Source organism: Ranitomeya variabilis, chromosome 2 (assembly GCF_051348905.1).
Source record: "Ranitomeya variabilis isolate aRanVar5 chromosome 2, aRanVar5.hap1, whole genome shotgun sequence".
NCBI classification, from domain to species: domain Eukaryota; kingdom Metazoa; phylum Chordata; class Amphibia; order Anura; family Dendrobatidae; genus Ranitomeya; species Ranitomeya variabilis.
Genome location: NC_135233.1, coordinates 615,897,373 through 615,916,050, shown reverse-complemented (window position 1 = coordinate 615,916,050; position 18,678 = coordinate 615,897,373). Strand labels below are relative to the sequence as shown.

General features: G+C 44.6%; 1 protein-coding gene across 2 annotated transcripts in view; it reads left to right on the top strand.

The window, feature by feature from the left end:
- LOC143807350 (fatty acyl-CoA hydrolase precursor, medium chain-like) overlaps positions 1-18,678 on the top strand; it is a 155,681-nt gene that overhangs the window by 102,337 nt on the left and 34,666 nt on the right. The window contains exons 3-8 of one of the 2 annotated variants that reach the window (XM_077288794.1): positions 9,679-9,883; positions 9,963-10,101; positions 12,832-12,965; positions 15,493-15,646; positions 15,896-16,009; positions 16,931-17,026. In XM_077288794.1, the coding sequence (XP_077144909.1) occupies positions 9,679-9,883; positions 9,963-10,101; positions 12,832-12,965; positions 15,493-15,646; positions 15,896-16,009; positions 16,931-17,026 (842 nt within the window). The remainder of the gene's footprint in view (positions 1-9,678; positions 9,884-9,962; positions 10,102-12,831; positions 12,966-15,492; positions 15,647-15,895; positions 16,010-16,930; positions 17,027-18,678) is intronic. The other variant, XM_077288795.1, reaches the window with a different exon arrangement.

Here is an 18,678-nt window from a genome sequence, read left to right as displayed (position 1 = left end):
ACACTGGCGTGGCAGCCCAGGTCATCGGCTGGGACACTGGCGTGGCAGCCCAGGAATCAGGACATCGGACACCGGAAGGACATCAGACACAGGCTGGACACTGGCGTGGCAGCCCAGGTCATCGGCTGGGACACTAGCGTGGCAGCCCAGGAATCAGGACATCGGACACCGAAAGGACATCGGGAATACCGGAAAGACATCTGGGACACTGGCGTGGCAGCCCAGGTCATCGGCTGGGACACTGGCGTGGCAGCCCAGGAATCAGGACATCGGAAGGACATCAGACACAGGCTGGACACTGGCGTGGCAGCCCAGGTCATCGGCTGGGACACGGAGGGCACAGGACCAAGTAGCGGAGGTCATCAGGTTCATAACTTCGGCCGTCAGGCTCCGGACATCAGACCTAGGAAGGAACTCAAGCGTGATGGTGCTAGCTCCGCTGGACTGGAACTGGGCCAGACAGGGTTAGCACCGCATGGAAGACTGAGCACAGAATAGTAAGCGCTCAGCAAGAACACCGAACTCCATCTTTAAAAGATGAGCCCGGAAAGTTCAGTCACAGGGTGCGGGGTGCCAGACACAATAGGACTTAAGAAACATAACAGAGACAGGTTCAGACAAGATCAGGTACTGGATATTCAGCCTCCAGGATAGGCGGATCTGGGTACTCTGCCCCCAGAACAGGCGGGTAAACAAGACACAAACGGATCTGGATATACAGCCTCCAGGATAGGCGGATCTGGGTACTCGGCCCCCAGAACAGGCGAGAGACAGGCATCACCTCTCCCAGAACATACTGCAGACAGAACGGGAGCTGGATACCTCACAAGGCAAGACACAGAAACACAATGCAATGCTCTGGCAACGCCCAGTAGCAAAGAGGAAGTTTATATAGGAGCTGCTCCTCAGCAATAGGCTGAGGAAGCAACACAGGTGCACACTCAAACCCTGATAAAAGCAGGGTAGGTGTGGCCGCGCGCACCCTAAGCACAAACAGAAACCATTATAGCACTGATAGCACAGGAACTGTGCCCTAGGGCACCTGGCAGCGGCTGCTAGCCTGGACACACGTGAGAAGCCATGCACCAGCTGCAGAGGACCTCGCAAGCAAAGGCTAGCTTCCAAGCGGCAGCCAGGGACCGCACATGCGAGTGGCCATGCAGCAGAGCAAAGTCATCACAGCACATGTACAGCTACGCAGCGGTGGCAGGGAACTGAGCAGCATCCATACAAGTAACAGACAACAGTATCCCTGCACATTAGGGGGAGAGGAGAAAGGGTTAAAGCAGAGAAATGCAAAAGTAACGCCGAAGAAACGAGGTATAAACCCAGCGGCGTTACAGCAGGTTCCTTCATCAGGTGGGGGGGCATACTCGTTGGCGACGTCACTGGCACAGGGCTCCTCAGAGTACGCAAAAGTGTCGCTGCTGGTGGGAGGCGCCCCCGCCGTGCAAACACACTGCTGTACTTTGAGGGGCCCTGTGCCAGTGCCAATGCCAACGAGTGGGCCCCCCCTGCTTGCTTAGGATCACAGCACTTGCAAACTTGACATACTTACCTCTCACTGCTCCACCGCCGTGACGTAGTCCACGTTTCCTGGGCCCACTAAAACCTTGAACCAGCCCTACCCCCCACAACTTTTGCCAAAAGACCCCCAATTTCCAATGCCCAACTATTATTATAAAGTTAATTAAGATTGACAAGCTTCAGAAAACAAGAATGGATGTTTTTGGCATTAAAATGGGCACTGTAGGTGTTTTCCTGGCCTCCACTCACTGCCGACTATGCTTCCCCATTGACTTGCATTGGGTTTCGCGTTTCGGTCGATCCCCGACTTTTAGCGATAATCGGCCGACTGCACTCGACTCGACTCTGGACAAAGTCGGGTTTCACAAAACCCGACTCGATCTTAAAAAAATGAAAGTCGCTCAACCCTAGTACTTATATTGAGTCGCGGTGAGGCGCCCCCTGCTGGATGTCCTCATGAACTGGAGCCTTGGAAAAGTTCCCACGCTCGAGTTCATATGAGTTCATCCAGCAGAGGGCGCCTCACCGCGACTCAATGTAAGTACAGATCACCCAGGTTTCCTTTCAGCACCCGGGGGTTTACAGGCACGAGCGGGGGTTTACAGGCACGAGCGAGTGCTTTAGCACAGCTCCTGCCTGTAAAATGATTTAACCCCTTCAGATGGATTTACTTCGTGGGACGTGACAGTTCATCAGAAGGTATGTATATTGTTGGTTTATTATTTTGCAGAGCGAGGGTCTTCAGGTGGATTGAGAGAGCAATAAAATATTAAAACAACCTGTGTGTTTATTTCATTAAAATACTTTTTAATAATGTGTGTGTGTGTTTTTTAACCCTTTCATACAATTGGATTAATAATGGATAGGTGTCATAATTGACGCCTTTCCATTATTAATCTGGCTTAATGTCCCCTTACAATAGCAAGGTGGCATTAACCCTTCATTACCCCATATCCCACCGCTACACGGGAGTGGGAAGAGAGTGGCCAAGTGCCAGAGTAGGCGCATCTTCCAGATGTGCCTTTTCTGGGGTGGCTGGGGGCAGATGTTTTTAGCCACAGGGGGCCAATAACCATGGACCCTCTCCTGGCTATTAATATCTGCCCTCAGTCACTGGCTTTACCACTCTGGTGGAGAAAATTGCGCGGGAGCCCACGCCAATTTTTTCCGCCATTTAACCCTTTATTTTAGCAGCTACAGCGCCCAAATTTTGCACATACACACTACTAACATTAGTTGTGTGGAATATGCAAAAAAAAAGGGGATATGAGATGGTTTACTGTATGTAAACCATGTCTCATATCCTGTCGGGTTTGTGAAGGAGAGAGCAAAAGCCGGCAATTGAATTACCGGCTTTTCACATATATCGCGCTGAATTAAATATAAATAGGGAATATATACACTCACTGGCCACTTTATTAGGTACACCTGTCCAACTTCTTGTTAACACTTAATTTCTAATCAGCCAATCACATGGCGGCAACTCAGTGCATTTAGGCATGTAGACATGGTCAAGACAATCTCCTGCAGTTCAAACCGAGCATCAGTATGGGGAAGAAAGGTGATTTGAGTGCCTTTGAACGTGGCATGGTTGTTGGTGCCAGAAGGGCTGGTCTGAGTATTTCAGAAACTGCTGATCTACTGGGATTTTCACGCACAACCATCTCTAGGGTTTACAGAGAATGGTCCGAAAAAGAAAAAAAATCCAGTGAGCGGCAGTTCTGTGGGCGGAAATGCCTTGTTGATGTCAGAGGAGAATGGGCAGACTGGTTCGAGCTGATAGAAAGGCAACAGTGACTCAAATCGCCACCCGTTACAACCAAGGTAGGCCTAAGAGCAGCTCTGAACGCACAGTGCGTCGAACTTTGAGGCAGATGGGCTACAGCAGCAGAAGACCACACCGGGTACCACTCCTTTCAGCTAAGAACAGGAAACTGAGGCTACAATTTGTACAAGCTCATCGAAATTGGACAGTAGAAGATTGGAAAACGTTGCTTGGTCTGATGAGTCTCGATTTCTGCTGCGACATTCGGATGTTAGGGTCAGAATTTGGCGTAAACAACATGAAAGCATGGATCCATCCTGCCTTGTATGGAGCATCTTTGGGATGTGCAGCCGACAAATCTGCGGCAACTGTGTGATGCCATCATGTCAATATGGACCAAAATCTCTGAGGAATGCTTCCAGCACCTTGTTGAATCTATGCCACGAAGAATTGAGGCAGTTCTGAAGGCAAAAGGGGTCCAACCCGTTACTAGCATGGTGTACCTAATAAAGTGGCCGGTGAGTGTATATATGTGTCTCAATGACATATATATATATATATACTGTATATATGTTTTAACGAACATTTGAGCACATAAATCCATTAGATGTCGGTTTTGCAAGCCTGCGAGAAAATATCGCAGTACGGATGCCATACGGATTACATACGGAGGATGCCATGCGCAAAATACGCTGACACACCCTGGCTACGGATGACATACGGACCACTATTTTGGGGACTTTTCTGCGTATTACGGCCATAAAAAAGGGACCATATTTACATACGCTGAGTGTGACGCCGGCCTAAGGGTGCAGAAACGCTGCAGTTCCGCACAAAAGAAGTGACATGCTGCGGGGAAAAAAAGCGGCGTTTCAGTGCGGCTTTTTCCGCAGTGTGCACAACAAGTCTGCGGCTCCCATAGACTTTCATTGGTTGTGCACTACTCTGTGGATTTGATGCAATTCTGCGCGGCAAAAACCGCTGCGGATCTGCAATCAAATCCGCAACGTGTGCACACAGCCTTAGCATGTAGTGAACCTGTCAAAAAAGCCAAGCAAAAAACAAGTGTGGGATTGCACTTTTTTGCAATTTCATCGCACTTTGAATTTTTTTCCTGTTTTCTAGTACACGACATGGTAAAACCAATGGTGTCGTTCAAAAGTAGAACTTGTCACGCAAAAAATAAGCCCTCACATGGCCATATTGACGGAAAAATTATGGCTCTGGAAAGAAGGGGAGCGATAAACAAAAACAAAAAAAGCTCCAGGGGTGAAGGGGTTTAGAAACATGGATATGGACATATCTATGGAAATAGACATAGATATATAGATATATCTGTATGTATTCATCTATCTATCTATCTATCTATCTATCTATCTATCTATCTATCTATCTATCTATCTATCTATCTATCTATCTATCTATCTGTGTGTAATGGAGTGTGGGTTGGACAGAAATGACATCACAAATCTTTTTGAAGATAGCGGGGAGAGGAGGGAGGGGTTGGGGTGTGTTTTGGAGTGGGTGTGCCAGGTGCAGAGTTACAGGTGAGTGCAATGCATCATGGAACTTGTAGTATTAGAGCACAGTCAGGAGAAAGGAAGTTGTCGATTAACCCCATGAGAGCTGGATCCAGTACTAAAGATGTGTTGCTACAGCATGATAAAAGGTAATATTGCTAAAATAAACACAGTAGATGTTTTCAGTGGCACATAATGGCAAGATTTATGAAAAAAAAAAAAGTTATAGTAGTGGACAACTTCTTTAACATCCTTCTTTAATGTGTGCTCCAATCTTGTAATTTCATCCTCTATTTTCTTTATAGATGAGGTGTTACTCTGTAATTATTTGGAGAAACTCCAAAGAGCATATCGAAACAGCTGCTGTCCAGCGTCAATTAGTTGTTGGTCACCTAGATCAAAAGTCGCATAAAGCTGCACCCTTAAGGTACCTTCACACTGAACAACTTAACAACGATAACGATAGCGATCCGTGACGTTGCAGCGTCCTGGATAGCGATATCGTTGTGTTGGACACGCAGCAGCGATCTGGATCCCGCTGTGATATCGTTGGTCGGAGCTAGAAGGCCAGCACCCACTGACATCGCTGGATCGGTGTGTGTGACGCGGATTCAGCGATGTCTTCACTGGTAACCAGGGTAAACATCGGGTTACTAAGCGCAGCCCTGCGCTTAGTAACCCGATGTTTACCCTGGTTACCCGGGGACTTCGGCATCGTTGGTCGCTGGAGAGCCGTCTGTGTGACAGCTCTCCAGCGACCACACAACGACGAAACAGCGACGCTGCAGCGTCGCTTAATGTGACGGTACCTTTAACCCTCTAGGGATTTTTTTTTTTTTATTCACATAGTTCTCCAGAGTAATCTTAGTCCACCATACTTTAGTTTTCTTATGTACATAATTCTTATATTGTTTCATCAAATCCTTCTCCACATTTTAAACATCAGTAGTTGTTTGTGAGGCACTTGTACGAAAAATATTCAATGCTTTTTGACGCCAGGTTAATTATCTGGCTGAAAAATCCATACTGGAAAAATGGGTATACTGCCTGAAGACAGAAATAAATTTAGTAAACACATAACCCAAGCCCATTTTCCTATGCTGAGGATGGGCACCACTTCACTAGATATATGAACACACTGATCAAAAGTTGGTTATTAAACCATTTTGAATCAAGAAGTGTTTCTCTCTTTTTTGAACAAAATTACACCTTTATTTAAAAATGTTAAAATAAACACAAAGTTAAAAAAAGTGCCTCTACACCAAAAACAATTGTGTATATGAGGTCAGCTAAAGCACATACATATTAGAATCAGTCAAAATATGAAAGTTGCAAACACCCTTATGTTGCCATATAATATGTTCACACTGACGTTTTGTATCCTATGTAAGGTATACAAATCACTTCATACCGCACTGAACTGCACCAAAGTGGTTAATTCAGAAGGGAAATCCACAACATTAAGACTAGCGCTGCATGCGTCTATAATACAAGTGCATATCGCATTGATACATGTGGCTAACAATAGGCCACTTAGGAGGCATACGCTGGATCCCTTATCAAATACATCGTAGTCCATACAAAATACTTCCTAAAGTTAGTGACATTCAGGGTTTGTAAAGTCTGACAGGCACATATTACCTGGTTTCGTATGCTGCAGTATTATAAAGTAGTTATATTCTTGTACATAGGAGGAGTATTATAGTAGTTATATTCTTGTACATAGGAGCAGTATTATAGTAGTTATATTCTTGTACATAGGAGCAGTATTATAGTAGTTATAGTCTTGTATATAGGGAGCAGTATTATAGTAGTTATATTCTTGTACATAGGGGCAGTATTATAGTAGCTATATTCTTGTACATAGGGGCAGTATTATAGTAGTTATATTCTTGTACATAGGGGGCAGTATTATATTAGTTATATTCTTGTACATAGGAGCAGTGTTATAGTAGTTATATTCTTGTACATAGGGGCAGTATTATAGTAGCTATATTCTTGTACATAGGGGCAGTATTATAGTAGTTATATTCTTGTACGTAGGGGCAGTATTATATTAGTTATATTCTTGTACATAGGGGCAGTATTATAGTAGTTATATTCTTGTACATAGGAGCAGTATTATAGTAGTTGTATTCTTGTACATAGGGGCAGTATTATAGTAGCTATATTCTTGTACATAGGGGCAGTATTATAGTAGCTATATTCTTGTACGTAGGGGCAGTATTATATTAGTTATATTCTTGTACATAGGGGCAGTATTATAGTAGTTATATTCTTGTACATAGGAGCAGTATTATAGTAGTTGTATTCTTGTACATAGGGGGCAGTATTATATTAGTTATATTCTTGTACATAGGGGGCAGTATTATAGTAGTTATATTCTTGTACATAGGGGCAGTATTATAGTAGTTATATTCTTGTACATAGGGAGCAGTATTATAGTAGTTATATTCTTGTACATAGGGGCAGTATTATAGTAGTTATTCTTGTACATAGGGGGCAGTATTATAGTAGTTATATTCTTGTACATAGGGGCAGTATTATGGTAGTTATATTCTTGTAGATAGGAGAAGTATAGATATATTTTTGTCCTCAGGGGTAATATGGTAGTAGTTATTCTCTCCTCCACTTGAGTTAGTATTATATAATTTCCTTTCTAGTGTTTGAAAGTGTCAGTAAGGATTACTACATATATATCAGAGGTAGGGAAACCAGTAATCCAAACAGAAATTCTAAAATAAGTAAGAGCACACAGATCAAACCTAAATTATCATACAAGTATTACTCCATGATATTCATAAATCAAACCATCATTATAAACAATAAATATTTTATTGAAGTAGAGAACTATAAAATAAAAATAAAAATGTAAAAGATAATAATTAAAATCAACAAGCAATTAAATCAAGGGGAGGCCGATGAGAGATGTAGCATAATGAAGGGAAGACAATTCAAGGGGTAGACACTTGTCACAAGAAGGTTTTTGTAAGTGTCACCAACTGTCATGGTGGAATCAGGGTCTGTGTAATCCACAGAGTCTTACACTCTTCCATCTATCTCCTTTCATAGCTCTGATCAGCGCAGGGCGACTCTGGCATGACTCCTAGTCAGGTTAGCAAGAGTTATTTTTTCCTGAGCTAAGCTTGTTTATCTTATTTAGTCACTTGCTGTGGGAGAGCCAGTCATGTCTGCTGTCCTTCTATATAAAATGCAGGTAATACCAGCTATAGCTAGACTATCATCATCTGGAGGAGTGGATTCATCCTGTATAACTGGTGGTTATTCCAATGTAGTTGTAAGCGGTATTTGGTGAAACCTCTCCTTTTCACTTGGTGTCTTTGTTGCCCCCAGGCTCTAGACACTTTTGAACCTTAGTGTTTTTCCCTGTGAAAGTGCAGTGTGACTGAATATGTTTTGCCCTGTCTGTTTTGTTTATGTTCTCCCCATACACTTGTAAATTAGGGAGACAAAAAGCGCATACAGGGTCTTATCCTCAGATTAAGTGCGTTTTTTTAACAGGGAGCTACTCACCTGATGGTAGAAAGCAAAAGCATGTGTGTATCGGCTGCTGCAGATCCACGGGCCGCCCACACGACCTTCTCAGAGACGGTGTACAGGATAGTTTGTGGATTAAGTCCGCGAAAGCCATACATAAATGATACTAGCGCTAGTATAATTTATGTATGGCTATCGCGGACTTAAACCACAAACTATCCTGTACAACGTCTCCCCATACATTTAACAAACTAGTGCTACTCAGGGGCATAGTGAGATACGAGACCAAGGCGTCCCTACCATCAGGGGTAATCCTGGGCACAGGGATAGTTAGAGACCCCTCAGTATAGGAGCACATTCGCTATTCCACAGTTACACTGTGACACCACTGGATAACAGAACATATATATATATATATATATATATATATATATATATATATATATATATATATATATATGCACAAAGTTAATTTCCAAGCAAATCTAAAGGTAGATCCATAGAAATGTGGTTGGGTGTAATTCCCACAAATAGTGCAATGTAAGACACACAATTAAATCAATAGTAAAGAGATAAAAATGCATTATAGTCAGACATACCCAAAAATAGAGACAGAATGCGCCACCATATCAGTCTCCACCTAATACAGCAGAGAAGCCACTGACACATTTCTTTTTTTATTGCTGCAAACTTGGACAGCTAGACTGGGCCGGGCTGGGTGTTGCAACCTTGGGCTGACCTGAACTGGGCTGGGCCAGGCTGGGCACTGGGACCTTGGCCTGAGCTGAGCAGGGCTGGGCGTGGCAACCATGAGCTGGGCGCCGCAACCTTGGGCTGAGCTTGGCCAGGTTGGGCGCTGTGACCTTGGGCTCAATTGAGATGAGCTGGGCTGGGTGCTGCAACCTTGGGCTGAGCTGAGTTAGACTGGGTGCTGCAACCTCGAGCTGAGCTGTGCTGGGCAGTGTGACCAAGATTAGAATAACCTGCCTGTTTTCTTCTAAAAACATTGTCACATTTGTCCGTCGGCGTCGGTTGGGTAGTATTCTGCCATCCGGTGGCTAGCCCTTGTATTTTATACCCTTCATTATTTTGTGTCTCTCATCTGCCTCCCATTGTTTTCATTATTTCTTGATTTTAATCATTATTTTTTTACTTTTCTTCAATAGTTGTGTACCTTAGTAAAATATTTATTGTTTATATACAATTGCTTGAATTCTGTTTATTATGGAGTTACACTTATATAATATTTTAAATAGATATATCAGTAGTACGAGTTGTATGTAATACCAGGAAGAGCCACTGAGGACTGGAGAATATTAAAACATTAATAGTATAGTTAAATGTCCACAATAATATCTTTCATTCTAGGTCTGAAAGATGGAAGACCATTAGTAACCATCAAGTATGGAGACCTGCAGGGCATTACGGTGCCAGTGAAAGAGACATCTAGGGCCATAGATGCATTTTTCGGAGTTCCTTTTGCAAAACCTCCTGTGGGACCACTGAGATTTGGTAACCCCGAACCTCCGGAGCCCTGGAAATCTGTAAGAGATGCCTCAGAGTTTCCTCCCATGTGAGTCTCATATATTTGTGGTGATGTATCTGTTTATGGGACAAAATATTCTTATTCTAATTGATTCTGTGTATTTCAGGTGTTTACAGGTAGAGGAAGCCATGAGCTCGTTTGGACAATATTACCAAACCTCTTTTAAGCCTCCGCGTTACTCAGAAGATTGCCTGTACCTGAATGTGTTTACTCCAGCCGACAGAGCCAAGAAATCGAACTTACCTGTAAGTATTATTATTATTTATTATTATAACTCCATTTATTCCATGGCGCTTTACATGTGAGGAGGGGTATACATAATAAAAACAAGTACAATAATCTTAAACAATACAAGTTATAACTGGTACAGGAGGAGAGAGGACCCTGCCCGCGAAGGCTCACAATCTACAAGGGATGGGTGAGGATACAGTAGGTGAGGAGAGAGCTGGTCATGCAGCGGTTTGGTGGATCAGTGGTTACTGCAGGTTGTAGGCTTGCCGGAAGAGGTGGGTCTTCAGGTTCTTTTGGAAGGTTTCGATGGTAGGCGAGAGTCTGATATGTTGTGGTAGAGCGATCCAGAGTAGGGGTGATGGGCAAGAGAAATCTTGTATGCGATTGTGGGAAGAGGAGAAAGAGGGGAGTAGAGAAGGAGATCTTGTGAGGATCGGAGGTTCCGTGCAGGTAAGTACCGGGAGACGAGGTCACAGATGTATGGAGGAGACAGGTTGTGGATGGCTTTGTACGTCATGGTTAGGGTTTTGTACTGGAGTCTATGGGTAATGGGGAGCCAGTGAAGGGATTGACAGAGGGGAGAGGCTGGGGAATAGCGGGGGACAGGTGGATTAGTCGGGCAGCAGAGTTTAGAATGGATTGAAGGGGTGCAAGAGTGTTTGAAGGGAGGCCACAGAGCAGGAGGTTGCAGTAGTCCAGGCAGGAGATGATGAGGGCATTGACTAGGGTTTTTGCAGATTCTTGGTTGACGAATGTACGGATCCGTGAAATATTTTTGAGTTGAAGTCTGCAGGAAGTGGAAAGGGCTTGGATATGTGGTTTGAAGGAGAGGTCAGTGTCAAGGATTACACCAAGGCAGCGAGCTTGTGGGGAGAGTGGGCAGCCATTTACTGTAATGGATAGGTCCGTTGGGGAGGTTGCGTGAGATGGGGGAAAGATGATGAATTCAGTTTTGTCCATGTTAAGTTTCAGAAATCTAGCGGAGAAGAAGGATTAAATGGCGGATAGACATTAAGGGATTCTAGTTAGTAGGGTGGTGATATCTGGTCCAGAGATGTAGATCTGTGTGTCATCAGCATAGAGATGATACTGAAAACCGTGAGATTCTATGTGCTGTCCCAGGCCAAAGGTCTAAATGGAGAAGAGCAGGGGCCCTAGAACTGAACCTTGTGGGACTCCGACAGATAGGGGGAGAGGTGAAGAGGTGGGGTGTGAGTGGGAGACGCTGAATGTCCGGTCTGTTAGGTATGATGAGATCCAGGATAGGGCCAAGTCTGTGATGCCAAGGGATGAGAGGGTCTGTAGTAATAGGGAATGGTCCACTGTGTCAAAGGCAGAGGACAGGTCCAGGAGGAAGAGGACAGAGTAGTGTCGCTGGCTATTGGCATCTAATAGGTCATTGGTGACCTTAGTTAGGGCAGTTTCAGTGGAGTGGTGTGACCGGAAGCCAGATTGTAAGCGGTCGAAGAGGGAGCCGTAAGAGAGGTGGGAGGACAGTTCAAGATGGACGTGTTGTTCCAGTAGTTTTGAAGCATAGGGGAGAAGTGATATAGGGTGATAGCTAGATACAGAGGATGGGTCAAGAGAGGGCTTTTTGAGGATAGGTGTGATTGAAGCATGTTTAAAGCTTGAGGGGAAAACACCAGTTGTTAGTGATAGGTTGAAGAGATGGGTTAGGGTTGGGATGAAGATTGTGGCGAGGTTTGGGATGAAGTGGGAAGGGATTGGGTCAAGTGCACAGGTGGTGAGATGCGATCTTGAGAGTAGAGTGGAGAGTCGATCTTCTGTAATGGTGGAGAAGTTGGTTTTGGAGGTGGAGGGCTGGGTAGTTGGGAGGAAGGGCTCTGGGAGTTGTCGACCAAAACTGTCTCTGATGTTATCAATCAAGTATTTGCGGGGTTTCCCCATACTAATGCCCAGAACCTGTCTTTACACCTGTGAGCGCCCAAGGCCTGTTGGGAATGTCAGTATTTGCAAATTTGTGCTTATGCTTGTTGACAAGTTTTGAATGACTATTATTAGAGTGGTTGTCTCATTCCTACATTTTTTTTCCCATTTAGCTACTTTAAAAAAAAAGTATTACTTCCGCTCCCCAGGTCCAGCGCTGAGTCTCTGTCACTGATTTGGTTTCTGTTTATTGCCTGCTGCAGTGATATCATGTCGACAGTGCAGTAGCCAATCATGCCATCTACATTAGCAGACCCACAGAGCTCAGTGATTGACTGCAGCCAAACAAGAGACCGGGCAGCAAAGACCAGTAGTGGACCAGGGGAGGTTGAGTAAATCTCATTTTGTGAGGGGTTTTATTTTGCAACTAACTGAGAAAATCATCATAGTTTCTTCCTTTTAAGTTTACAGCCCAGTCTTTAATTTAGTGCATTTATCCTAGTTTCCTACTTTTTTTCTTTGTTACATAATTGGAATCAATGTGAACTGCACCTTATAGAGTAACATGAAAGTAAGGAACTCTGTAACAAATCTTACCAGAGAGTTCTGCCTCTCTCTCCTACAGGACTGATGTTTCACTTCTGTTCTTCATATTCTCAATTCATTAGTAAAATCTGTCGTCATTGAAAACAAACTTTCTAAGTCTTGACGTAGTAGATGACAGTTGGTGCTCACGAAGCTCTATGGAGGTGGAGAAGCTGGAGGCTACACAGACATCCTGCCGCGTGTTCTCCTGAAATCACAGATAGCTACACTCTAAGACGACTTTCATCATAAATTTTATTCTGTTCCCCTAGGTCATGGTTGTGATACATGGTGGAGGGCTGCTGTTCGGGCTCGCCGGCTTGTTTGATGGATCCGCACTTAGTGCCTATGAGAATGTAGTGGTGGTGAGCATCCAGTACAGGCTGGGGATCCTGGGGTTCTTCAGGTAAAGATATTTCCAGTTATATCCTCCATTATTCATCATTTACCATCATTACCGGATCAGTAATGTAATGTATGTACACAGTGACTGCACCAGCAGAATAGTAAGTGCAGCTCTGGGGTATAATACAGGAGGTAACTCAGGATCAGTAATGTAATGTATGTACACAGTGACTGCACCAGCAGAATAGTAAGTGCAGCTCTGGAGTATAATACAGGATGTAACTCAGGATCAGTAATGTAATGTATGTACACAGTGACTGCACCAGCAGAATAGTGAGTGCAGCTCTGGAGTATAATACAGGATGTAACTCAGGATCAATAATGTAATGTATGTACACAGTGACTGCACCAGCAGAATAGTGAGTGCAGCTCTGGTGTATAATACAGGAGGTAACTCAGGATCAGTAATGTAATGCATGTACACAGTGACTGCACCAGCAGAATAGTGAGTGCAGCTCAGGAGTATAATGCAGGATGTAGCTCAGGATCAGTAATGTATGTACACAGTGACTGCACCAGCAGAATAGTGAGTGCAGCTCTGGAGTATAATACAGGATGTAACTCAGAATCAGTAATGTAATGTATGTACACAGTGACTGCACCAGCAGAATAGTGAGAGCAGCTCTGGAGTATAATACAGGACGTAACTCAGGATCAGTAATGTATGTACACAGTGACTGCACCAGCAGAATAGTGAGTGCAGCTCTGGAGTATAATACAGAATGTAACTCAGGATCAGTAATGTAATGTATGTACACAGTGACTGCACCAGCAGAATAGTGAGTGCAGCTCTGGAGTATAATACAGGATGTAACCCAGGATCAGTAATGTAATGTAGGTACACAGTGACTGCACCAGCAGAATAGTGAGTGCAGCTCTGGAGTATAATACAAGATGTAACTCAGGATCAGTAATGTAATGTATGTACACAGTGACTGCACCAGCAGAATAGTGAGTGCAGCTCTGGGGTATAATACAGGATGTAAGTCAGGATCAGTAATGTAGTGTATGTACACAGTGACTGCACCAGCAGAATAGTGAGTGCATCTCTGGAGTATAATACAGGACGTAATTCAGGATCAGTAATGTAATATATATACACAGTGACTGCACCATCAGAATAGTGAGTGCAGCTCTGGAGTATAATACAGGATGTAACTCAGAATCAGTAATGTAATGTATGTACACAGTGACTGCACCAGCAGAATAGTGAGTGCAGCTCTGGAGTATAATACAGGATGTAACTCAGGATCAGTAATGTAATGTATGTACATAGTGACTGCGTGAGCAGAATAGTGAGTGCAGCTCTGGGGTATAATAAAGGATGTAAATCAGGATCAGTAATGTAATGTGTGTACAGTACACAGTGACTGGACCAGCAGAATAGTGAGTGCAGCTCTGGGGTATAATACAGGATGTAACTCAGGATCAGTAATGTAATGTATGTACACAGTGACTGCACCAGCAGAATAGTGAGTGCAGCTCAGGAGTATAATGCAGGATGTAGCTCAGGATCAGTAATGTATGTACACAGTGACTGCACCAGCAGAATAGTGAGTGCAGCTCTGGAGTATAATACAGGATGTAACTCAGGATCAGTAATGTAATGTATGTACACAGTGACTGCACCAGCAGAATAGTGAGTGCAGCTCTGGGGTATAATACAGGATGTAACTCAGGATCAGTAATGTAATGTATGTACACAGTGACTGCACCAGCAGAATAGTGAGTGCAGTGCAGAAACATAATGCAGGATGTAACTCAGGATCAGTAATGTAATGTATGTGCACAGTGACTGCACCAGCAGAATATTGAGCGCAGCTCTGACGTATAATACAGGATGTAACTCAGGATCCGTAATGTAATGTATGTACACAGTGACTGCACCAGCAGAATAGTGAGTGCAGCTCTGGTGTATAATACAGGAGGTAACTCAGGATCAGTAATGTAATGCATGTACACAGTGACTGCACCAGCAGAATAGTGAGTGCAGTTCTGAAGGATAATGCAGGATGTAACTCAGGATCAGTAATGTAATGTATGTACACAGTGACTGCACCAGCAGAATAGTGAGTGCAGTGCAGAAATATAATACAGGATGTAACTCAGGATCAGTAATGTAATGTGTGTACAGTACACAGTGACTGCACCAGCAGAATAGTGAGTGCAGCTCTGGGGTATAATACAGGATGTAACTCAGGATCAGTAATGTAATGTATGTACACAGTGACTGCACCAGCAGAATAGTGAGTGCAGTGCAGAAATATAATACAGGATGTAACTCAGGATCAGTAATGTAATGTATGTACACAGTGACTGCATCAGCAGAATAGTGAGTGCAGCTCTGACGTATAATACAGGATGTAACTCAGGATCCGTAATGTAATGTATGTACACAGTGACTGCACCAGCAGAATAGTGAGTGCAGCTCTGGAGTATAATACAGGATGTATTAGAGAATTGTTATACTTGATTTTTTGTGGTCTATGGAATGGTGATCAGAGATAATTTTAGGTTCTTCATTTCAGTTCTGGAGACAAACAATTATGTGGTAATTATGGGTTTCTGGACCAAGTTGCCGCTCTCCAATGGGTACAGGAAAATATTGCAGCTTTTGGGGGTGATCCCTCATCTGTCACTATATTCGGTGAATCTGCTGGAGGAATCAGTGTTTCTGCTCTTGTAAGTTCTGAGTAATGCTTGTTGACCTCTGACCCTTGGGGTTACCATCCAGCCGACGTCTCCTAACAGACCTCATAAAGGGATCGTCTCTATTCTTTTAAGTAGGAGGATGATGCTGACGGGGAGAATCTTTCGATTATTTCTATAAAGGGAATTATTCAAGTTTCAAAAACTGACGAATAATTGATGAGAAATGTGTCCAGTCCTGGAGATAAAGCGCACGGTAATGTGGATTGTCTCCTCTTCTAGGTGTTGTCTCCTTTATCGAAGGGTCTGTTCCACCGCGCCATCTCCGAGAGCGGAACTGCGGCCATGGCCAGCATGGTGGTCAGCACATCTGAAGATGTCAGCTACTTCAGAAATGTAATTATAACCCCCCGGGAATTACATATTAATAGAGGTGGGGGTAACACTGAGAACAAAGAAAAGTTAAAATAAAATGATAATAAACCCCATTCCTGAACCGTCTGTATGCGATATCTGAGGCTATGTGCACACATTGCGGTTTTTACCACAGAACCGCAACGATTTTGACGCTGCGGGTCCGCAGTAGTTTCCATTGCGTTTACAGTTACATGTAAACCTATGGAAACCGCAATCCGCTGTGCACATGCTGCGGGAAAAACCGCGCAGAAACGCAGCGGTTTACATTCCGCAGCATGTCACTTCTTTGTGCAGAATCGCGGCGATTCTGCACACATAGGAAAGCATTGATCCGCTTACTTCCCGCATGGGGCTATGCCCACGATGCGGGAAGTAAGCGGATCATGTGTGGATGGTACCCGGGGTGGAGGAGAGGAGACTCTCCTCCAGGCCCTGGGAACCATATTTGTGTTAAAAAAAAGAATAAAAATAAAAAAATAATGATATACTCACCTCTCAGCGCTGCACGCGGCCGTCCGGTCGCAGGGTTGCTATGCGAGCAGGGCCTGCGATGACGTCGCGGTCACATGACCGTGACGTCACGAAGGTCCTTCTCGCACAGCATCTTTGGAACCGGACCGCTGCGTGCAGCGCCAAGGAGATCGGGACATCAGAGGGTGAGTATAACCATTTTTTATTATTTTTAACATTACTATTGATGCTGCATATTGCTGCATATGCAGCATCAATAGTATAGGAGTAATCCCGCAGCGGAAACCGCAGAACAAACCGCGATAAATCTGCAGGGATAGCCTCAGCGGTTTTGCCCTGCAGATTTATCAAATCCGCTGCGGGAGAACCCGCAGAGAACCCTCCCTACGTGTGCACATAGCCTGAATATAAGACCATTTTCCTCTGCAGATAATATCAGAGTTATCGGGCTGTGATCTCGCCTCCATAGCCGACTGTCTGATGAAGAAATCAGAGGAAGAAATTTACACTATTTCCAAAAAAATGGTAGGTATTGTGTAACACAGATATAAAATAATGGTAAATTGCTCAATTTTTAAAAAAAATTATCCTCGTTATTAATATAGCCTCCCCTCTGATGCCTCTTCCATGTGCATCCGAAGAGCTACCGTCAGATTCACTTCCTTTGTAAAGGGAATTTAGGGTATGTGCACACATTGCGGAATGTTGTGCGGATTTTGATAAATCCACGTAAATTCGCACTGCGGATTTACTGCGGAATTGCCGCGGATTTACAGCGGTTTTTTTGTGCGGATTCCACTTGCGGTTTTACACCTGCGGATTCCTGTTGAGGAGCAGGTGTAAAACGCTGCGGAATCCACACAAAGAATTGACATGCTGCGAAATAAACAACTCAGCGTTTCCGCGCTGTATTTTCCGCAGCATGTGCACTGCAGATTTTGTTTTCCATAGGTTTACATGGTACTGTAAACTCATGGAAAACTGCTGCGAATCCGCTGCGGCCAATCTGCTGCGGATCCGCAGCAAAATCCGCAGTGTGTGCACATAGCCTTAATGTAATCTAAGAGCAGCATGATATTGGGGCAGATGGCAGATACCCTTATTCCAGCAATGTGTCACTTAGTGGGCTGCTTGTTGTACTTTAAAAAAAGAAAGTGTTTTCTCAGCAGGAGATTATCACTGGAGGACTAGTTACCTTGTGACATGTAGTCGTCTTTTGGAGTAACCACGCCCCATCACTGATTGGCAGCTGAACAATGTACACTGTTCAGCTGCCAATCACTGGAATCAGGGTCTCTTCCCCTTCATCATACTGAACACAGATGGGGAAGCAAGAATATGTTGGCAGATTCCCTGTAAATACGATAATGATAACCATTTATCCCCCATACAATTTTTTTCTTTGTTTTTCATAAAAATGTCTTCAGACTTTTTTTATTATTTCAAAATACTACTATTTCCAGGACGTCCCTCCTGACAGCACCCTGGAGAACGTCCTCCTCCTCCTTGCTGGGACAGGAAACACACGAGAGTTCAAATGTCCGGTCCCACCCACAAATCCTCAGTGTTTTTCCTGTCCCTGCATGGAGGGACACACGAGGAAGAGCTGCGCAAGCTTACCGAGCTCAGGGGGATCATGCCGTCCTCCAATATCCTTCCCCCTGTCAAGAGGCTCAGGGTCGAAACTTCCCAGTGGGGAGTCCCTCTACCCCAAAGGCCTGGAGCGGGACGAGGCTCCGGGATTGAGCCGCTCCTCCCGGTGGGAGGCTCTCAGCTCAGGAGGCGGCAGTGATCCTGGCGGGGCGTTCCTCCAGTCAGCGAAGGCGCGCTGTCCTGGCGACGCTACACCCGGCGTGCGGCTTCCGGAAACCAGAGGAGCCGCGTCACTTCCGGTTTCACCGGGGCCGGTGAAACGTCACTTCCGGTGGCGTTCTGAGAGCGGGGAGAGCAGGCGCTCTAACAGGAGAACGCACAGCAGCGCGGTCGCTACTGACATTAGCGTCCAGCATCGTGCAGAGGGTGCTTTGGTGGCTCCGGCTTCAGTCCAGCTATGGAAGGGGACATGTTCGAGGATGGAGGGGTAAGTCCGCCTTGTGCAGTCCACCCTCACCTCAGATAAAACCACAGCACGCCATCTAGCCTATTACTCCCTATCTTATGTCGTTTAGGATAAGGGA